At 52.9% G+C, this 22,932-nt stretch overlaps 1 protein-coding gene across 5 annotated transcripts in view; it reads left to right on the top strand.

The window, feature by feature from the left end:
- Nucleotides 1-22,932, top strand: part of Scn5a (sodium voltage-gated channel alpha subunit 5) — a 96,865-nt gene that overhangs the window by 3,067 nt on the left and 70,866 nt on the right. For all 5 annotated transcript variants that reach the window (XM_021205924.2, XM_029543844.1, XM_021205925.2 and 2 more), the window contains exons 2-3: nucleotides 13,333-13,659; nucleotides 15,852-15,970. In XM_021205924.2, coding sequence (XP_021061583.1) covers nucleotides 13,387-13,659; nucleotides 15,852-15,970 — 392 coding nt within the window. In that variant the 5' untranslated portion in view covers nucleotides 13,333-13,386. The remainder of the gene's footprint in view (nucleotides 1-13,332; nucleotides 13,660-15,851; nucleotides 15,971-22,932) is intronic.

The following is a 22,932-nucleotide window of genomic DNA, read 5'->3' as shown; positions in this document are numbered from 1 at the left end:
AAAGGGCCCCTCCCCCGCAAGGGGAAATCCCCCACTTCTGCTGGGAGATTTTTAGAAGGTACCGTCTGCACTGTTCATGGACAGATGAACAGGAATGAATAATTTAGAGAGAAGTGCCCATTAGATTGAGCCGCAGCGAGGGCACCAGTGACCCCTTCAAGAGAAACGGCACTCTCTGAGCCCACGGGATGTGGTGTCCTGCGTGGATGGGTTCTGGTGAATGGGCATGGGAGCTGGCTTGGAGTGGGTTAAGGCACGAGCAGATGATCTGGGGGGCACAGACAGACAGCATTCTCAAGGGTTTGACGGTGGGAGAGGGAGCCCGTGAGCGGTGGGTCCATGTTGGCTTTAGGGAGAACCTGAGTAGATACTGTCAACCAGGCAGTCCTGCGGTGCATCATGGGCAAGGACATACAGAAAACATCTCGAGTAAAGGACCAGAAGTCTGTGGCTCAAAACTGCGCCTGAGAGGCGCACATGTCACAGTTTGCCCATTGGGCCAGTCAGGGAGGCCAGGGTGAGGTGACCTCTGAAAGGAAGGTCATGGCGGGAACTGATTCCCGCCTCTGAATGCTGAGTGGGTCCTTCCTCTGGGGAGAAAAGGGAATCCCCAAAACTGTATTTAGAGACAAAAGGCAGGATGGGCTTGCCTAGAGCAGGTGTCCATGGTGACAGAATTTGGACAAGAGAGGCTGGAACCAAAGTTCCACAGCTAAACGGGGTGGGGTGGGGGGCAGAGAGAAATGAGAAGAGAAGACACAGAAGGAGGCAGGGCAGCTGTAGAAATGCCTGGATCTGATAGCAGTCTGCCAGGCCAGGCTAATCACACACCGAGTTCAGAGGCGGTAGATCCCAGCCTGGGAGGTGGGGTGGGCAGCACAGAGTGGGCATTCAGCATCTCCTTTGTGTCGTGGAGGGTTCTAAGTATCCAAGACAGGCACAGCAGCTGTGAAGTTTGCATAGTCGTGGGGAGAGAGACTATATACCACAAAACAGGGAGAGTATAATTTTAGGTAGTGGCAAATGCAGTGGAAGGGTGAACCAGGATTCCTGGTGAGGGAAAGTGAGTCCCGCGTAGCCTAGCTCAACGGGGAGCTTCTGAAGGAGGCAGCTGATGAGTACCTGAATAGCAAGAAACATGTAGGGAGAGCCTACTAAAGAGAAAGCTGTCTGTGCAAAGGCCCTGTGGCAGAAACTAGCTCAAGGATGTCTGTGGCCGGAGCAGAGGGCTAGGGATGGGAATGGAGAGAAGGCAGGCCTCCGTTCTAGCCCCGCCCCCTCAGTGGACTGCCCCTTCTCTGTGCCTACACCACTATCCTTGGGCTGGCGCTGGCAGCAGTTCTTGGGAATGAAGCTATTTTTAGATACGACTCTCCTCTCCTGTGGGCCCAGAACATACCGTGTCTTTTAAAGATGATCAATATGTGCTGGCACTATTTATAGAGACCCTATGTCAATTCCTGGGGCCTGGGACCCCCCAAACTTTGGGGATAGGCATCCCAGTACAACCTCAGGGACATTGACATAGATTCTTTAATCCAGTCCTCAGTCTGTCTTCTACTCTTGAGGGGTACTGAGGACCTTGGAGCCTGCCACTATCACCCGTGGGCCAGAAAGACCTGTCCAGGACAGATAGAAGACAAGCTTAGAATGGAGGCCCAGACTCCCTATGGGGAGTTGGTCAATGTGGAACAGCAGGAAGCCTGCCTGGAGTCTACTGGGGAAGGGCTAGGGAGGGCTGGTCTTGGCTCTCCTGGCCTGTAGTTGGCGTTGCTCAGTCGGGAGAGGGTGTTTATGCTCTGGGCCCGAGGCCTTTCTCTTCTCTTCAGTCTCATTAAATCTCCCAGGGAGTCAGTGGAAAGTGGAGTCCCCCAAGGGGTATTTGCTGATGGCAGGGGTGGAGCTGTTCTTACAGCGCCTGTCTTGTGTGGCCCTGTGTTTCTCTTGCCCACTGCAGAGAGCCCTGTGTACTGAGTACCAATGGCTACTCTTAACACCCCTGGAGCCAGGGACAGCACTGGCTACCCTGGGGTCTCAGGGCTACCCAGGCAGGCCTTAGCTGGTCGGGACCTTGTTCCTGGATGTCACTTTGTGGACAGTGGAGGCTCATCTTGGATGGGGAAGGTAGAAAACGCCTCTCTGGCAGGGATGGAATCTTGAAAGGACCTGGCATTGGAGGTGGTTTTCAAGGAGATTATAAGGCAGACAGAGGCAGCCTGGTAGCTTAGGCACCAGAGCAGTGTGTAGACAGCACCTGAGGCAGACTGGGTGGGGAGGGCTGATCTCAGAGCAAGCATACCCTGCCAAGGGAGGAACTAGTCTCGACAATCAGTCCCTGTGCCTGGCATTAGAACCCAGTCTTGTTGACCCACTAAGACCAACCTCCTGGGCTACCCAGCTAAGCTAGGAAGCCCAGCTTATTCCTTCCTCGGCCAAGGCCCCACCCAGGGGTCATCAGTTGGCACAGAATTGTGGGAAGTTGAGGGACTGAGGCCTACCCACACAGCCAGAGACCTGAGCAGAAGGTGGCCCAGGCACCCAGCGCCCACCCCACAGTGCACTTGGATCGGATGCAGCACAGACTGCCAGTTAAATAAAGAGACAGCTAGTTGCCAACAGCACTGGAAACCCAGGGAAAGCCCCCACTCGCTCACGGAGCCCGAGTGCCGATTAGATGTATAATTGCTGAGCTTCCGTTTCAGAATCTGTCCAAGGCAAGGAGGGAAAAAAAAAAAAAAAAAAACCTTCCCAAGGAGCCTCTGCCGCCACCGCCTACCATCCCCAGAGAGAGCAGACACGGGGCACCTTCCCGTCCTTGCCTTTATCTGTGCCCACTTGGGTCACTTCTAGCCGCAGTGCACAGGTAGTTTACTGTGTACTCACCCACACGTGAGAGGCAGCTTGCCTAAAGCAGATGACATGCATTTGTGATGCTCTCCAAGAGGCCCCACGACTCTGTGCTAGGCATTAAGCAGCTGACTGAAAGGGTCAGAAGCAGGGACCTGAGGGGATGAGAATGTCTTAGTTGGGTGGCAGTACACACCTAACTGTACACACTTGGTGAGTGTGTTTCTAGAGTTTAAATTGTACTTCAGTTGAGAAGTGTGTTAAGTGCATTATATGGTTGTAGTATGTCCTGGATGCCTTTGTGGCACAGATTCGGTGTCTCCGTGGGTTAGTCCATCCCCCTCTGGGCAGTTAGACACCCCAGAGGGAGAGACTCTCAGGTTTCCCTGGGGGTATGAATAGCTCCTTCGATGTACACAGTAGGTGCCCCATAAATGCCTCGGTTGCCATAGCATCCGTACACAGTTGCCTTGTGAAGGTTTTTTCAGCTCAGGTATCAGAAAGATGAATTGGAAGACACTGGACTGGGCAGTCAGGATGCTGGTGGCTGTCTTCTCACAGTGTGCGCTTTGAGGGTCTACAGGAGCTCATGCCAGGCAGTGTGTGTGTGTGTGTGTGTNGAGAGAGAGAGAGAGAGAGAGAGAGAGAGAGAGAGAGAGAGAGAGAGATGGGGGGATAGAGTCTGGGATAGATGGACCCTTTGTGACTAAGCCAGTCCTCTAACCCTGTCCCTTTGCGGTCACAGAGTGTTAGGTTAGCCAAGTCCCTGCCCTGGAGAGCCAGGGCTGGGCAGTGCTGGGTCCTTGGAGAATAGCAAGCACATAACCCCTGTCTCAGAGAAGGCTGGGCAAGGCCTTCTCTGAGTGCTAGGGTACTAGGTTCGCAGGGTACTGCACAGTGTGTGTGTGTGTGTGTGTGTGTGTGTGTGTGTGTGTAGGGGATCCTGCGCAGTCTGTGGTTCCCCAAACATCTAGACACATGCCAGTACAAGAGAGTGGAGGAACCATTGCTCCGTGCTTTCTGTGGGGGAGGGGAGAGAGGAAAGGACAAGGTTTGGAAGAGGGACTCCTGGTTTGTCTTTGGCAGGTGGGTGAATCCAAGGTAGGACCAGATGAGCCAGACCCCACCACAGCTCCCGGCCCTGGACAGAGCCCAGTTCTATCCCTGCCTGGGGGATTCACTTCTGTAGAACTAACGCTGATAGGGTTTTCCTGTCAGCAGAATTAGCTGGGTGTTGGAATAAATGAGATGCAAATGTGTGTAAATTAGGGCATCCCCAGAAGCTAGGGTGGGCGTGCTCTCCTCGGGAGGGACGGGGGTGATTGGGCAGGACTTCCCCGAGATTTCAGGAGGTGAGGGGGAAGCGGTTCCAACTTGCCCTGCTCCTCCTTGGGGTTGGACTAGACAGGGTTAAAGCCTTCGCTGCAGCCTCAAAGGAACGACCCAGCAGGGAGCAGGTTAGCGGAGGCCCGGGTGCAAGGACGTGTCAATGTGCCTTTGATCTGGGAACAGGGACCTCTGAATGCAGAGGCCGGGGCACCAGCTGGCACCCCCATGGAGCCTTTGTCCGAGCAGTTACCCTAGAGAGCTGGGGTTGTACAGATAATTGCCTGGGCGGGAGGGATGGTGTGAACACTCTGTGGACCCCTCCCTCCCCCCATCATGCCCACCTGTGGCTTTAGCTTCGGTGGCCACCCACCCATAACCATTGCCAGAAACCTGGTGGCTACTTTCTGGTCTACCAATACAAGTCTTTTTCGATCGCTTCTGTGGCTCCGGCCCCACCTCCAGGGGCCTGATGCCAAAGCAGATGGGGCCATAGTAGATTCACTTTGCTAAGTATTGATCTGCAACCGAACTGGACAGGATCCCTGGTGCCAGCCACAGATCTTGGGGGGGTGGGGGGGTCTCTAGTAGTTACATTTTTTTTGTAAAGTAAAAAGAAACCAGAAGTTATTTTAACATGTGTCTTTTGACCCAGTATTTTATCAAATTAAATATGCATTTAACGGTAATCACCATTAGAAAGGATTAACTGATGGGTCAGCATTCTTTACCTGCTAAGCCTGCGCCATGGGTCACACACAGGGTCTGTCCACTGTAGCCCTGTCCTCAGCCCTTAGAGCCACACACGGCGAGTGAGTGACTGTTGGGCAGTGCCAGAACCAAGAGGAAAATTGCCAGAGAGTCACTTCTGTCAGGGGAAGTGCCAACGCTGAGCACAGGCAGAAACCGGCCAAGTCTCCTTAGGCACATCCACCCAGCCTCCTGGGGTGAATCGGCCCTCTACACACTCAGTTCCACTGATGTCCTTTCTCTTAGTCCTGGCCAAAGGTGAAGGAGACAGATAGTGCAGTGGTTAGGAGCTTTCTAATGTCCGAGTATCAGATGTCGCACCTCGGAAGCAAGGATAATACCCCCCTCCCTTCGTGGGATTGTCGCAAGGCTAAAATACCATGCTCCAAACAGCACTTGCAGACACTGCTGAGCATGTGCACTCTCACACGAACATGCAACACGCACACACGCGCATGCGCGCGCACACACACACATGCACAATGACAGGCTCATAAAGAACATGAGAAACTCTGGCATGGCACCCCCCATGACCTCTTGATACTCCCCCCTGGAAGGAGCCAGAGTCAAGGTGTGGCTTCTTGATTAGACAGCATTTGTCCCTTCACCCATCCAGTTCATTCTGCTCTGCTCTGAGAGCTTGAGAGAAATGCTGGGGTGGGGAGGTGTATGTAGGAATGAGTTCTCTGTCAGGTGATGTAAGTATTCAGGTGTACCAGGGACTGAACAGGAGAGAGACAGGCAGGGTGGTCTGGTGTGGAAGGATCTGAGGGTCTCTGTGAACAACAACGTAGTCACTTGTTGTGTAACAATTACGAGTAGTCTGTGATACTCGGCAACAGTCAGCAACTATGTTATCAGCTTGTGTGTTGTTCACTTTTTTATCATTTATTTGTATGGGTATGAGCCTGTGTGAGATTGTGTTCACGTATGCAGGAGCCCATGGAGACCAGAAGAGGGTGTCACCAAATCTCCTAACGTTGGAGTTAGAGGCGGTTGTGAGCTACCCTACATGGGTGCTGGGAACCAAACCTGGGTCTGGTGTAAGAACAGAACATGCTTCAACCCCTGAGCCAGCTCTGCGGCCCTGCTTTGTTTACTTCCTGTGCTGTGTTTTTATTGTAATTTTAGAGTGTGGTCCTGCTCAGGTGACACACCGTCGGTGAGTGCCAGCTCATCAGACTATGCTAAGGCTACGTGGAGTGGAGTTCAGGGGTGTTCTGAGCAGGGGGCTGTTGTGTTATGGGGAGTAAATGCTTAGTATGGAAAGAAAGTAACCATAGTGACTAATTGATAGTGACTAATTTGCATCCTATAGGTTTGTGTAACTGCGCGCTCATGTTCACAGGACAAATGGCCTAATGATGTAATTTTTATGGCTCTTCGGGATTAAATGACACATGGTAGTGACAGCAAAGACCACAAGGACAACAGTAGCTAGTGACCACTGCATTTGTATTGTGGCTAAGACCTGGGACAGGAACAGCAGCATACTTACTGCAGAACAACCCTCCGAATGGGAGTGTTCTCTCTCCTCCTCCCCACCCCTCTCCCTCTAGTTCCCTCTCTCCCTCCCCCACCCCATCTTGATTTTTTTTGAGATAATGGTCTCACTAAATCACTATGTAGTTCTGGCTGTCCTAGAACTCCATATGTAAACCAGGCTGGCCTCAAACTCACAGACATCTGCTTGCCACTGCTCCCAAGAGACCACACCTGGTCTCCAGGAACAGTTTCTCCCCGCCACTTGACCCATAGAGAAACAGAGATTAATTCACCCTAGGACATGTGGCAGGCAAGTGCCAAGGCCCAGGTTCACCTGCACGGGCTGGCTTCCAACCCACAGCCCTAACCACTTCCTCATCCCATATAAGAACAGGAAATCTCTAAGAAGGAAATGGGGGGAGAGGAGCTATGGAAGAGGCCGAGATGGATATGCGGGAGGCTCTCTGAACAGGGTCATTTCCTCATTACCAGTCTCAGCAAGTCCGGAGAGGAAAACGTCCTTTTGTTTTAGCGTGGAGTCTGTGCTGACGGGGTCCTTTTCCCATCTGATCGCCAGCAGTTGATTTGAGAACCATGGTCTGGAGAAGAAACGTTCCCTTTGAAACCATTGTAAGACCATGCATACACTGGGTGCCAAATGTGTGTTCACTGAATCAATTATTGAAATGAGTGAGTGGAGGTATTCATTAATATGTTCTGCTAAAGGAAGACACCGAGTTGCCTGGTGCACACATGGGCCACAAGTCTCGGGTGGGGGCTGTCACATCCCGCTTGGCCTGCACCGCCAACCCAATGGAAGGTTGATGACGACCCGTGGAAGACAAGGGTCTGGATGGTGACATGTCAGTGAGCCACAGTGTCCCGCCCTCCCTGTCTGGGGCCTAAGTTCCTGCTCTGAGGTTACAGGCACATTTCCATAGACCTCTTCTTTAGCACCTAGGGGAAGACATCAGGGGAATGCCAGGGCCAGGAAAGGTGAACCTGGGTAGGTAAGATGGCTGCCAGGGTGGTGGGTCACCCAGCCAGAGGTCATGGCACTGGGAAGCAGGAAAAAGCGAGTGCCAAACAGAGGAAGCAGGCAGAGATTTCCTGGGAAGCCCGGGAGCCACTTTCACAGAGGGCTGCGCATAAATTTACATGGCAAAGAATATGCTTTGCATGCTGGGTTCTCAAGACTCAGATTCCACAACGACCAAAATGCCAGACATGACTCAGGCAGGAGGCTGGAGTGAGCCTGCCTTCAGGCTCTGGGCTTGAAGTCGGCAGGGAGGGGCTGCACAGAGCTGGAACCTGGAGCTGTCTCCCCCCCGCCCCCCGCCCTCCCTGTGGTCGGGCATCCTGAGAGTTCGCTGGTAAAGCCAGCCAAGTCCCATGCAAACCAGGATCCATAAAGCAACCTGACATTGGTCTCCTAACCCTGAGGACATTGCCTGCAGCTGTATTCTAGGTTGCTAGGTTGAAGGCTCAGGAAGACCCATGCACAGCGTTGATTCCCCCACAGTATCTCCATCTTAAAGTCGGGACGTTTAGGGCAGAATTCCTGCCCTGGCCTAAGCTGAGACATCCGGGTCAAGTAGGCAAGACAGATTTATCCCCAGAGACTGAGTGACCAGCAAAGTCTAGAAGGAGAAAGGGCCAGGTTGGAAGTGTGAAGAGAAAGGGACGTCATACTGGACACAGGTCATGCTCCTAATGTCTGTTACAGACTGGGGTGGAAAGAGAGGACTGTGGCTGCGCGGGGGCGTGGCCATTGTCGTGGTTAATGTGTTTGCTGTTGTGATGATGCGTAGAGAAGCAATGGAAGGAAGGAAGGGATTATTTTGGCTCACAGTTCACAGGATACAGCTCATTTCAGAGGGGAAGGCATGATTACAGAAGCAAGAGGCCACTGGTCACCTTGCGTCCGCAGTCAGGAAGCAGAGAGGGGCGGGGCGGGAGCTCGGGGTGGGGGGAGGGTGCTGGGGGGAGGCTCCGGGTGTTCCCCACGGGTGTTCAGCTTGCCTTTCTCCCTTTAGTCTAGAACTTTATCCCCAGGGGTGATGCCACCAGCTTTCAGGGTGGGTCTCCCCGCCTCAGTTAACACTGTAGAAAATCCCTCACGACTGTGCTCAGAGACTCATCTGGGTGATTCTAAACGCTGTCAGGTTGACAATATTAACCCATCACAGCAGCGATCCCAAGAAGGGGTTAGGAGCATGTCCAGGGCTGCGATATTGGGAATGGAGGTGGAAACATTGGATAAAGGTGCGGGGCTTATGGCCAGAACAGGCACCAGTATGAACAAACTAGTTGAGAGGAGGCCAAACCATTTGCTCCTGCTAACTCCAGAGTCGTTGGACTTAGGGAGACGTGTTCCAGTGACCTGAGGTAGAGGGATGGAGTTTGGATGGAGTAGACTCCTGAGGGGTTAGGGGGTTGCCAGGATGGGGGAGACTGCCCCAGGCAGAAGGGGCAGCTGGAGGACTGGGGCTGATATGCCAACAGAGGGGAGGCTGGGTTGGAGCAAGGGAGTGGCCGAGTGGCATGCCCACCTGTCCTGCTGTGCAGTGGGGACTGCCATCTTAAAACCAAACCAGCCACAGCCTCCCAGCCTCAGGAGTTGATGCGTAGACAGGCTCTGCTGTGTCTTCGTCCTGCCTTCCCCGGCCATGGATGCCCCCACACCCTCAGTACACTCAGACCACTCTGGGGCTCACCTCGTCCTGACAGCCTGTAATCCTGCAGCAGGGCTATACCGGGCATAGTAGGGTGTGGGCTCTGAGCTGCCGAAGGGAGGGCGGGGCCAGAGCCAGGTGCAGGCAGAAGAACAAGAGAGAAAGCCGATCCTGCCCGCCCGCCCACCGCGAGTAGCCCAGAACACAAAGGCCACTCTTGGCCGGTTTACTTTGGAACTTGAGGCTGTGGCGGCTGGGAGGCAGCGAAGCTTCATCTGGAATCTAGTTTCAGACAGGCCTCTGATGCCAGGGGCTCCCAGGGTGTGAGTGCTAACCTGCCTTCAGGACCCAACCTTGGCCAGATTGGGGTGGAGGGGCGAGAGGGTGTGGCAATGCTTTGACTCTGTCCTTTAACCTTAGGCAGTTCCTGAGGTTCCCTGGCTCTCTCTCTGGAACCCAGCAGGACTCAGAATCTGCCAAGGTCAAGGGTAGGGGCGGCTGGGCTCCCCAGGCTACCTTTCTCTCTTTAAGACTCAACAGAGCTGATCTCCAGCCCTGCCCAGGGATGTCCCCAAAGCCCAGTGAGCCAGAGAGAGGCTGCCACCCACCACAGTGGATCCCAGGATGACTTGGAGGACCCTCCTACCCACAGCAAAGGAAGATGGACCCCAGGCACAGCGACTGAGCCAGAATCTTGGGGTCCTCTATCCATTGAGATCTCAGCATCTGTTTTTAAGACATAGCATTAAAATGGAAATCAATTGTATTGAATAAAGCTGTTGGTAGACTTAAAAAAAAAAAAAACAAATTTCAATAGTGTGTGGGCCTCTCTAATAGGATCACGCAGGAACTGGAAGCGTTATAACATTGAAGTTGGGGACAGCAGTAGCAACTGAGGTGCATACAGCCACCATATGGAACAGGGATGTGGAGTCTCTGCGGCACGGAGTTACAGTTCACGACACCTTTACAGATAAGGAAATACTGCCATCCCCTCTCCCCCAAATCATCTCTCTGTCTCTCCAAGAACCTGCAAGCTCTATAAAGAGGCCAAACTCACCAGGGGAATGAGAGGCTCCCTCAATGTTGTCTTCTGGAGGGGCACACGAAGGTGAAGATGTGCTTCTTAGCACAGATGCTCAGTGGGTGAAAATTCACCCACCTGTGCACGCCCTGGCATCCATTTGCACGAATCCCCTAATTCAATAGAAATTACAAACACGTCTTTCCTGAGGCAGATGCATGTGCGGGTGCACGCCTGTACACACACACTCTACCAGTGCGCGCATCCCTGGGCTTCCACGTGTCTCCAGAACCCTTGCAGGCGTATGGACACAGATGGATACCCTGATCCGGCGGAGAACACTATTTTTAGCAAATCATCCTGAGCTAAGGGGTGGCTTCCCCGTTTACAGAAGGAGCAATTGCTCACCATGGAGAGGGTTGCCCCGCTATCCTCGAGCTGGGCTCCTTGTTTCTTACATGAGATGAGTGATGGCTGCATTGCTTTGCAAGCTCGTCATAGCAGATTCAAGCAATGAGGGAAGGTGCAAAGAAAGTTTAAAAATGGCCCAAATTCTCCTCAGATAGGGGAGGAAAATCACCATCCATGTTTGCTGATAAGCTCTGCAGATAGACGCCTTCTGCCCAGTCAGAGGTGAGGCTAGGCGGGGAAAGGCTCTCATGAAGTGGGGACCTACTCTCACCTGCTATTTTTAACAAAGATGGTCCTTTAAGTTCATGTGAATCAAATAAGAAGCTGCAGAAGGATGGGGAGGGTGGAAAGGGAATCTTGGTCTTTCTGGTTCTACGGCATTCATTTCGTACTGTGCTGGCCCAGAGATACACACGCGCGCGCGCACACACACACACACACACACACACACCATACACATAGACACATACACACCATACACATGCGCACACACACCACACACACCACACATACCATACACACATACAAACCACACCAGCATGCACACCCATCATACACACATACCATACACAGTCACACACCATATACACACACACATCATACACACACAAGTACACACACATCACACATGCACACACAAACCACACATACCAGCATGCAGCCCATACACATGCACACACACCATATACATTCATATACCATATACACACATATACACATACACACATACCACACATACCATATACATACACATCATACATGCTCATACACCATGTACACACACACATACCACACATGCACATACAAACCACACACACACCAGCATGCACACCCATACACACATGCACACACATCATACATATACCATATACACACATATGCACCATACACACATACCACACACACACCCACCATACACACTATATGCTCATGTCTTGTGTGTGTCCCAGTGCAGAGACACATACATATGTCCCAGCCATATGGAGGCCAAAGGTCAGCTTGCAGCAGCATCATTCGTCGGGAGCTGTCCAACTTGTTTTCTGAGACAGGATTTCTCACTAGGACCGGGAGCTAGGATGATAGTCCAGCAAGCAGACCCCAGGGATCTTCCTGCCTCTGTTTCCCCACACTTGAATCACGGGCAGGCACTTTCCAACTGAGACCTTCACACTCTGATGGCAAACACTGTACCAACCGAGCCATCTCCCCAGTCCCTAGAGGTGTCCTCTCTGTGCTTTTTCATTTATTTACATTCTCATGTGTTCTCCCTGACCCACCCACCTCACGGGTGTGCACGTACCACCATGACAACCATGTGGAGGTCAAAACTTGTGGGGATTCAAGGATTGAACTTGGGTCATCAGGCTCGGCAGCCCTGGAGCCTTTGAGGCTGTGTGTGTTGTTCGTCCTTTACCTGTCATCTGTGGTGCTCGGGCACCCTGAGTCAGGGTCCTTGTTGGCCATGTGCTGGCTATGGATGTCACAGAAGCTTATAGGGGTCACTAATGACATGCCCCGTGGAGTGAGCTCAGGGCAAAGCCCTTGGCTGACAGGAAGGGACTGTGTCCCTGGCAGACATCTCCAGCAGGTGTCCAGTCTGCCCTCTTGAGCCGGTGCCCAGCCATTCCCGGGTTTGATGTGGTAATTAGCGGTGCAGCCTCCTGGCTTGGTGTCATAGTCAGGAGCCCTCTGGCCACATCCTGTTTTGGTGAGCCCGACAGAAATGCATTCTTCTGCCTTGCTGTCATAGACAGAGTGTGTTTGCACCAGGTTCTGAATCTTTTGAGGCCACCAGGGGCCACATTCTCCCTGTTTGACGTCACACACATGTGCCTGTTGGAAGTCTGCTTCACCAGTGGTCAGCGCCTTCCGGTGCTAAAAAAAAAAAAAAAAAAAAACCCTTGGGGTTTGCGCTTGTTTGTCCCCTTTTATGGGAGAAGAGGGGACAGTGGGATGAGCCAGAGACCCACCTGTCACATTTCCTGACTTTAGAATCAGTCTAGCTAGGGACGGCACTGTACCCAGGGGATTCCTATGAGATCCTCAGCAGGCGGTCTGCACAGTTGGGCACACCAGATGCCAACATCTGGATGCTAATTCTTGTGTTCCTGTCCAGCCGGCCATTGCTGAAAACCCTGGATCCCTTGGCGGCAAATGCTGCCTCCAGTTGCTGCCTCTATGCCTCAGGTTTGATTTGCACCTCTTGTGTGAGGGCATGGGGATTGTGGGGGCACTGGACACCACTCAGGCTGGGAATGTTCCCTAGAGTGGAGAGCTAGGACCCTGTCCCGTGCAGGGCCAAATCCTGACATGTGCATGCTTCACCTTTTAATTAGGGAAAGGCCCTTCTGTCTGGGTCTGGGTTAAAAAGAGCATCTCTTCCCATCCCTGTCCTCTGGAGGCCAGGGAGCCGGTGGTGGTGGAAATGTCTTAAAGGGGGTCAGTTCAAGTGTTTTTACTTTGGTGTGGGGTGGGCAGGGTAACCCCTTCATGAGGACACACTGTCTCTTGATCACTGATGTTTACACATACACATACACACTGCGGCAGGAGTGGAGGGTCATTTCACAGACCCTACACACACACACACACACACACACACACACACACACACACACCTCAGTGGAGGAGAGCATCAGCGTTTACCCCAGCCGCTGTCAATCATATGCGCCTGTGCAGTGATTGGCAATGGGGGTTGGGAGGGGCGGGCTGTACACTTTTGCAAATTGTGTCTTTCCCTGACACTGGCCTAGCTGGCTGACTATCCTGCCCTCTGGCCATGGCACCCCATCACACCCTGTCTTTGTCTTCCAGCTTCTGTCCAGGCAGCCTGAGGAGAGCCTGTGCCCCCAGAAGCAGGATGAGAAGATGGCAAACTTCCTGTTACCTCGGGGCACCAGCAGCTTCCGTAGGTTCACCCGGGAGTCACTGGCGGCCATCGAGAAGCGCATGGCTGAAAAACAAGCCCGAGGTTCGGCCACCTCACAGGAGAGCCGTGAGGGCCTGCCAGAGGAGGAGGCTCCCCGGCCCCAGTTGGACCTACAGGCCTCCAAAAAGCTGCCAGATCTCTATGGCAACCCACCCCGAGAGCTCATTGGGGAGCCCCTGGAAGACCTGGACCCTTTCTATAGTACCCAGAAGGTGACTGCCGCCCCCTCAGCACCCTCCTCACCCTTTTGGGTCGCTCCTGGGAAGGCAGCAGACAGATGGAGCTCTGCTCCTGTGGAGTTCTGTGTGGGTCCGGCTCCCCTGGGCTTTGGGGGAGTGATTCACCATTAATCTGTATTCCAGTCACCTTAATTTTGGAGTTCTGGGGTACAGACATAAATCACTCCGTTTGATCCCCTAACATGGGGGTGGGAGAACCACTGAAATGTTGCCTTCTTCTGTTCTCTGGTATATACCTCTAGGGGATTCCTTCCTGTCCCTAGACGCGTGGGCGCTTGGAATGAAGCCCTGAGCGGTCCCCCTCCTAACTCAAGGCAGCATGTGCACCTCCTGTGCCTCTGGCAGCTCAGAGAATTAGCCAGGCAGCATCCTCTGAGCCAGCTGGCTGAAGCTGAGACACAGTAGAAGTCTCCTGGGCCTTATGGCCTTCCCTGAACCACAGAGGTCACGGGAAGGCTGAGGGGTGAAGAGGGCGTGGCTGCTAAGGCATGGAGTGTGGGGAAGCCGTGTGCTGCCCTTGTTGCCTGGAGAGAGGGAAGGGGGCGTTGTGTTGTTTCTCTGCACCCATGACGTGACAGGCACATAGATCCCCTACAGAGGGTCAGGCTGCTCACACAACTGTCCACTTCTGGGCGTGACTGGGGGTCGCAGCAGGAGGACAGGCTGGGATCTGAGGGAAGGCTAGGTAAAAGAGACCAGGGTGGCCTCGGGAGTTCCTGTGGCCAGCTCCACGCTGAGTGCAGAGCAACACCAGTGGGACTGGAGAGAAGGTACATCAGTGTAGGGGCCTGGGTAGCATGGGTCTGTCGGTCGGTCTGTCACGGTGGTTGAGGACAATGTTTAGGAGACTAAGAGCCTGAGTGTGCCTGTCTGTGTGTATGTGCATATGCATAGGTGCATGTGTGGTCAGCTGTGGGTGCGAAGGGACACACACACACACACACACACACACACACACACTCCACCTACACAGACAGATAGCAGGAGAGCTGACCTGGGCCCTGCTCATAAGCTGAGGCTCCAGAACTTCTCCCAGGCTCAGGTGCCTGAAGTAGGGTCAGAGTGGGATGTGAGTCTGAGCTGTGAGTGAGTGGTGGGTGAGTGACTGAGTGGGTGAGTGAGTGAGTGAGTGGGTGAGTGAGTGGGTAGGCTCAGGTCATGCTTGCTTGGAGCTGACAGAATGGGATTAGGGTTAGGGACGCAGCTGAGGGTGAGTCTAGGTCACGGAGGGGAACAGAAAGGACTAGGCAGGACTCAGATGAGACCAGAGACCCCGCCCCCACCCAGCACAGGTCACCAAGGACACCATCTCTTTTTCTGTCTCTATATACCTGGGAATGCTTGATGTCTTCCCGGTGCCCTGGCTTCCATTCTATTTCCCTTGCCGTCCCTAGCTACACCACCTGAGGCCTCACAGGCTCACAGGCTGGCACTCCATGGAACTCCTAGTTCTGGCCTTTCTGCTCACCGTGTCCCAGCAGCCAAGGTTAAATAGGACTTTGTCCCATCCCCTCAGCCCGTGAAGATGGGTGATCTCATAGCCTGTAGCTGCCATGCCTCTGCTGTGCTGGCTCCCTTGGCCTCTGGCTTCCGCTCTGCAGCCTTGAGATCTCACAGCTCCCCTGCCCCATGATGCCAGACAGGCATATCTTCTAGAAAGGAAGGGAGATCCTCAAAGCCCAGGCTGTGTGTGCCATTCGGGGGCTGACCTTTGACCTTAGGCAGGCAAGGTCCCAGGGAAAGCCATGGATGGCTCTTTAGCTCTCCTTCCTCACCCATAAGTCTCTGCTGCCCGAGCTGTGAGCAGGACCCTCTGTCACAGTTCTATACAGGGTGGGAGAGGGGGAGGGGAGAGGCCTCCCTGGGCCTTACAGGCGTCTGCTGTGGAAGCAGCTGGCACGGAACTATCTTCTTGCCTCAGCCTCCCGGGGCTGGCGTTATAGGCATGTGCCACCCTGCCCAGCTGAAAGGTCCCTTGTTGAGAGGGTAATTCTGCAACTGAACTAAATATAAATCCACCTGACATCACCCAGACTCCACCTTCCACTCATGGCGCAGGCACGGGTGTCCACAGCGAAGGGAGGTCCCTCCTCACCCCGCAGCCACGGCTTGAGGGCTCCTAGATGACAACCGTCTCCAGACCTAACAGTTCTCTCTGTCCACAGACCTTCATTGTGCTGAATAAGGGCAAAACCATCTTCCGGTTCAGTGCCACCAATGCCTTGTACGTCCTCAGCCCCTTCCACCCGGTGCGCAGAGCAGCCGTGAAGATTCTGGTACATTCATATCCTTTGCTCTTAATCCTTCATGTCTGCATCTGTCCTGGGGTGCGCACAGGTGCTGAACTCAGGCCAGGGTGGTGTGAGGTCCCCTCACTCCTCCTGGGACAAGCAGCATAGTGAGAAATCATGAGTGGACGGTTAGAAAATTAGAGCCCTGACCTCCACCCTAGACACGCTGAGTCAGCGCCTGCATTTTCACAGGATCCCTAAGGGTTCTTCGGGTGTAGGGAACTTTGAGAAGGATCCCTAAGGGTTCTTCGGTTGTAGGGAACTTTGAGAAGCCCTCACATCTCCTCTGCTTCTTCAGGAGGAAAAATAGCCTTGAAGCCAAGGAGCTGGGGTTCAGAAGAAATGATTTCCCTAGCATTCCCCTGTCTCTGGTGGCTCCAAATGTCCCCACCCATCGCCACCCCTGAGCCCTCTACTGCCCTTGCAGAGACTCGGCCTAGGAAAAGCCATTCCTTGGGATTTTTTTTTTTTTAAGTCCCTAGTTTTTTCTCATGTGGGCCTCTTTCGAAGGAGGCAGTGCTTGCTTCTGAACTAGGTGTTGACAAATGTTTGCAGTTTGAGAGCTTCTCAAAGAACTCTGGTTAGCGTCCAATTACATAAACCGTGGCCTAAAAATGCTTCCTGCCTGCTGACAGAGCTGTTGGAATGGAGCAGCGGGAAACGCAGTGCCAAGCCAGCTTCGGGGTCCTGGTTCAGGCAGCACCTGAAGGGCACCGCCTTCTCTGGATCGCAGTTTTAAGATCTATTACGTGCTTATTGTGTTTTTATGTGCATGGGGAGTGTGGGGGGTCAGAGGGCAAGCTGCAGGACTCAGTTGTCACCTTTTGCCTTGTGGGTTCCAGGGTGAGCACGCTTGACAGCATGTACCTTTGACACTGAGCCAACTCACTGGCCCAATCACCTCTTGATATCAGAGAAGGGGCCAGAAGATGGAGGCCCAGAGACGGGTGGTGCAGTCCACCAAGGCAGAGGCACGTGCACCTTACTGTGGAGACCTGTGAGGCCACTTCCATGGCCATCGGTGACCTAGATGAGGGCATGCTTGTAGGCCGTGCTCATTGTCCTTTGGTTAGTTGATTTGGGCTTTCCGTTGTTGTTTAAAAATTTGTATTATTTTATGTATTTATTTATTTGTGTATCAGTTATTTATTTACTTGTGTTGTTGGGGGAAGCATGTACAGATCATGGTGTGTACATGGAGGTCAGAAGGCAGAAATCAGTTTTCTTTCAATCATGTGGATTGGGGGATCGAACTCAGGCCATCAGGCTTCTCAGCAAGCACCCTAACCCACTGAGCCCACCCCAAGGGCCAGGAGTGCCATCTTTAATCTCTGTCATGTTGCTGAGCTCCAAACGCTGCTTGGTACTAGTTGTGGGTATAGTGGACAGGCTGGACAGAGCTCCGGAAGCCCTTCCCAACCACCTCCACCCCCACTCTGAATGGGCAAGTCCCCTGCAGAGAGCCCCCTAAGAGTGATAAGTCAGATACGAAGTTGTCATCGCCTCCAGAGTGTGGTCACATCTTTGTAGAAGGAACAGAGCTGAAGCAGGAGGGAACCGGTTTCCTTAGTGCTGCGAGCTGGTCTCCAGCCTGCCACAGGGGTGTGGCCACCTTGAAAGCATCCTCCACCTCACTCAGGGCTGCTTCTCCAGGTATCTAACCAACCCAGTGCTGTTTGGCAGCCACAGGAATCTCCAGAGATGCAGCCCAGCCCGGGTCCCTTGGCTCTCCAGAGGCACCGCCTGTGACTTGCTAGGCAGATGAGAGGCTGGGAAGTAGGCAGATGAGGAAGACAGTGGGACACTGGGGTCCTCAGCTCAGCATGAGGTGCACTGAAGGAGTAGCTCTGAAGCCGTGAGCTTCTGGCTTTGTCTGGTAAGACCAGCCGGGAGGGCCCTGAGCTGCCTGCCTGCCTCCCCCAGGGCAGCCGCCCCAGGGAAGTGATCAGCTCTGTGAGGCCCTACCTTGGGCTCCCTGGCTGCCACAGTTCTCCTTTACCTGGGGAATGGACGGATCGCCCCCGACAGCGCCACCTAGTGGACGAGGGGCTGAGATTTGTGGTCTTTGGAAGCCCAGCTCACAGTCCTCCCAGTCCCTCAGTGTGATGGAGCACCAGGCCTTCCAGTATCACTAGGATTTTGTAGAAACTGCAGTACCCTAGGCCCTACCTGGGAACCTGCATTTCGTTGTTCCACCTATCAGGATGTAAGGGTCACCTCTGTGCCACCCAGGAAGTTTATTTAAAAGATGCTCAGGGCTTCCTAGAGCAGAATCACCAGCTGAAAACCCAGGGATCTGCAAGCCGTCCACTGACTCCTGGGAGGATGTTGTCGGCCTCACATGCCACACGACACTGAGCGTTTGCTTTGTTATTTCTTAAATTCTCTGTTTCTATCTCCATCTCTCAGTTCCTTGTTCTCTTTCATGTGTATGTGTGTGTGTGAATATGTGTATGTGTGTGAGTATGTGTATGTGTGTATTTGTGTGTTGTGAGTGTATGTTGTGAGTATGTGTGTGTGAGTGTGTGTGATTGTATGTATGTATGTGTGTGTGAGTGTGTGTATGTGTGAGAGATTGTGTTGTGATTGTGTATGTATGTGTGAGTGTGTATGTGTGAGTGTGCATATGTGTGTATTGTGAATATGTGTGTGATTGTGTTTGTGAGAGAGTGTGTGTGCGTGAGAGTGCATGTGTGTCTGCTGTATGGGGGTAAGTGCTTGTGGGTGTCAGATCCTCGTGGAGCTGCAGTTGCAGCTGGTTGTGTGTTCCCCAGTGTGAACGCAGGTTCTTTGCAAGGACACTATTCACTCTTAATTGCTGAGCCATCTCTCCAGCCCATACAACTTATTTTAAAGTATATGATTCAGTGATTTTTTTAAGTGTATTTCTAAGGCTGCACAATCATTATGGCTACCTATTTCTATAAGATTCCATCAGTGCCCCCCCCCCCATTGGACCGAGCCTGTGCCCATTAGCAACCACAGTACAGTTCTTCTTGAGACAGGAACTCAGGTAACTAGGCTGGCCTCGGATTCATAGATATCCACCTGCCTTCCAGATGCTGGGATTAGAGATGTGAGTGCCACTCCCTGCGACACACAGCAGCCCTGTTAGGTTTCTAGCTTTTTGCTGAGGGCTTTACTCTCTCTCAGCTTGACCCTGGACTCAGAGCATCCTCCAGCCTCCCGTCTGGAGTATCAGGAGGTTGTGGGTCGATGTGCCTGGCTCAGCGTGAAGTCTGGACTCATGGTAAAATTTCACTGTGTTTAAATTTCCACATCCATTCAAATACCCACTAGGTCTCTACATGTGTAGGGTTGTATGTGACAGCCTTTGGAGGCTGAGCAAAGAAACTTAAAGAGGGGCAAGAACGCATCCTGGTCTCCTGTGACAATTTAGGGATCCTGGTGTGACATGCAAGTGCCACCACTGTTTGGCTCTGGTCCTGGTCCTGAGCTTGTAGTGTGTCCCTGGGAAATGGCTGGAAAAGTAAATACGGGCATGCAGAATTGATTCGTTCCTATGTATTTTTGTCATAATTCTGCAGAATGTGTTCCTGCCACGATTAAATAAAAGAAACTAACGGAACTCCGAATTCCTGTGCAGTCACATTCAGAGACCTAGTGTTCATGCCAAGAATCAGTTTGTGTTCTTCAGTGCCCAGGGGCTGCTCACAAAACCCTCCCACGTTTCTCTACCAGATTCAAATGGGCAATCAAATTAAGTGTGTGTGTGTGTGTGTGTGTGTGTGTGTGTGTGTGTGTGTGTACATGTTCATTGAACAGCAGAAACCATGACAGTACCTACCCATGTTTAATTCCCTTCTCTTTGGGAGACTTAGTAGCCCAAGTGTCAGGCAGTCTCCATGTTTGCACACTCAGTCTCCGTGGTTGCACAGACAGTCTCCATGTTTGCACACTCAGTCTCCGTGGTTACACAGGCAGTCTCTGTGGTTGCACAGACAGTCTCCGTGGTTGCACAGGCAGTCTCTGTGGTTGCACAGGCAGTCTCTGTGGTTGCACAGACAGTCTCTATGGTTGCACAGGCAGTCTCTGTGGTTGCACAGTCTCCATGGTTGCACAGGCAGTCTCTGTGGTTGCACAGACAGTCTCCGTGGTTGCACAGGCAGTCTCGTGGTTGCACAGGCAGTATCCATGGTTGCACACACAGTCTCTGTGGTTGCATATGCAGTCTCCATGGTTGCACACCCAGTCTCTAGTGGCATTTTAATTGTGAGGCTGGGAGTGGGTGTTGGGGACAATGACATGGCAGGATTGAAGACATTTTGCTGTGCACAGGGCTATAGAGCTGGCCTTAGCCTCTGCCCACACAAAGGACCAACCTGATGTTGGCCTGAAGCTAGCAAGCAGCACAAACAGATGCGTCCTGGCTGAGAGTTTCGGTGACCCCCGAGTCTGCTATTGGCCCGTGCTGGGCTCCTTGGGAGTCTTAGGGAGGGGGCCTGAAGGCCAGGGGCTTGGACTAGGTGGGGAGAGATGTCTCTCATCAGACACAAAGACTAGTGTTGGAGCGATCCCTAAAGCTGAGGAAGCCGGTGAAGCTTCTGAGGTGCCAAAGAGGACCTCAGAAAGAGGACGGAAGGAGTCTGGTTCACCCCAGCTCATCTCCAGATCTGGGGACAGAGTTCCAGAACCCCCTTGTCTTAACGTTCAGGTTTGTGCTCATCTCTCAAGCCACATCCTTGTGGGTGTCCACATCAGCCGTCCGTACAGCCACTCTCTGGAGAGAAGGCCTTTTCCCACTCTGAGGAGTTGTCAGTGGTCCACCCAGAGTAGAAAAATCCTGGCTTTAACATAGAAAGAAGGCTGTGTCACTGGGACTTACATGCCTCCTCCAGGAAGCCCTCCTGCTCAGCCCCACTAGAGGAGTAATGTCCCATTTTTGTTGTGTGTCGTGGACAGGGCTCTGCTGTCATGCATTCGTGGCCTGGTGCTGTTTGCTCTTTAAAAGACACACAAAGGCTGCAGAGGTGGCTCAGTCAAGAACTTGCCTTGCAAGCACGGGGACCAGAGCTTATCTCCAGAATCCATGTAAACAGACCAGGCCTGGTGGCACACAGTTGCAGTGTCTGCACTAAGGAGGCAGAGACAGGCGGATCCCTGGAGCTCTCTGGTTAGCCAGCCTAACCCACTTGGCAAGCTCCAGGCCAGGGAGATTCCTTCTCCGAAAGAAAAGGTGGAGGTTCCCAAGGAATGGCGCCCAAGATTGTCCCCGTGGTCTACATGCACATGCATACCTTCACACATATGTGCACACACAAGATGACACCACTTCCTTTCCCTTCCTGTGTGGCACTCTCCTGGAACTTAACAGGGCCTGCCTGGTTTGATTTCCATCCAGTACCATGGGTGGTGAGCAACAGCATGCTTGTTGTCAAGGGAGGGTCAAGTGCTGTAACTAACAGGAAGTCCTCCATTCCAGAGGCAGGAGAGTGGACCAGAGTGCAACTGAGTTCCTCCTGCCGAGAGACTGCCACAGAGGGGCTCCCGAACCTGGAAGGGGTACCCATGGGGCTCAGGCCAGCTCTGTCCTCCATCAGTGCTGTCCCTTGGGTAACTCCAGGTGCCACCAAGATCCCAGCCAGGGGCACACTAGCTTTGCGGAGTGCACATCTATCATTTTACAGCTCGGGAGGCCCCCGCTGAGAGAAAATCAAGGTATCTGCAGGGCTTCGCTCCTTTCTGGAGGCTCTAGGGAGTGAGACGGGCTTCTAGGTTTTTCCTCTTTCTGCAGTGCTGTCTCACACTCTTGAGCTCAGGCGCTGACTGTCAGCGAGCAATGACCAGTCAGGAGCCTCAGACCCTCCTGCCTGTGTTTGTCATAAAGACCCCGTGATGACTGCAACTAGTGCTTACCACCTAAAGTATTTAAACAGGTCACATCTGCAATGCTATATCACGTTTGCCATTCAAATGCATAGTGCTGGCAACCAGGGGTTCAGCAGTCGGCATCTCTGGGGCAGCATCCTGCCTGATGTGTGACCTTCAACTTGACCATCTTGTGCATCCATTTTTTTTTTTTTTATCTCTTCAGATGGGGGCAAAGCTCGAACCTCTTAGGGTCATTAAGAGAGTAAGGCTGGCTCATTCGCAGAGCCTGACTCCTAGGAGGGGCTCAGCAGGTATCTGCTATGGGCACCGTTCCATACATACTTCAAACATCTTCTGAGATCTACAGTTCAGCAGTGGATCCATGCAAGTGGAGGAAGCTGGCTGAGGGGTTGGTAACCGGTTTACCCAGTGAGAGAAGTTTCATCCCAGAGCCCGGCTATGGAGAGGCATTGGGGAAAGGGAAGGAATCCTTCGATGAGTGTCTGAGCCCTGGAAAACACACAGGATGGCAGGCTTTAACATGGTGACTGTTGTAGTTTGATTTCTGTTGTTGTGATAAAACACTGACCAAACACAGCATAGAGGAGAAAAGGGTTTATTTCAGGTTATGCCTTACGGTCCGTCGCTGAGGGAAGTCAGGACAGGAACTTAAAAACCTGAAGGATGCTGCTTGCTGGTTTGCACACAGGCTCTTGCTTAGCGAGCTTTCTTATATAACCCAGGACCATTGCCTGTTCATGGGGATGGTGCCGCCCACAGTGGGCTGGGCCCTCCTACATTACTGATCCATCAAGACAGTCCTCCACAGACCCATAGGCCAGTCTGGTCTTGGTAGTCCCTCAGTTGAGGCGATCCTTTCATGGCTTGGCTGTGTTAAGTTGGCTAACCAGGACCTTGCTGCATGGCATACTGAAGTAAGGACCCCAGGGCCTGGAGCGGTGCCCTCTCTGGCTGGGTGGTCCTGTAGGTCAGCCCTGAGTTGATGAAACAGCTTGATCTCTCCTCTCTTCTCCTTCTCCTTCTCCTTCTCCTTCTCCTTCTCCTTCTCCTTCTCCTTCTCCTTCTCCTTCTCCTCCTTCTCCTCCTTCTCCTCCTTCTCCTC

The sequence above is a fragment of the Mus pahari genome, chromosome 10, assembly GCF_900095145.1.
Source record: "Mus pahari chromosome 10, PAHARI_EIJ_v1.1, whole genome shotgun sequence".
NCBI lineage: Eukaryota > Metazoa > Chordata > Mammalia > Rodentia > Muridae > Mus > Mus pahari.
The sequence above is the reverse complement of the archived record's forward strand: the minus strand, read 5'-3'. Positions and strand labels throughout refer to the sequence as shown.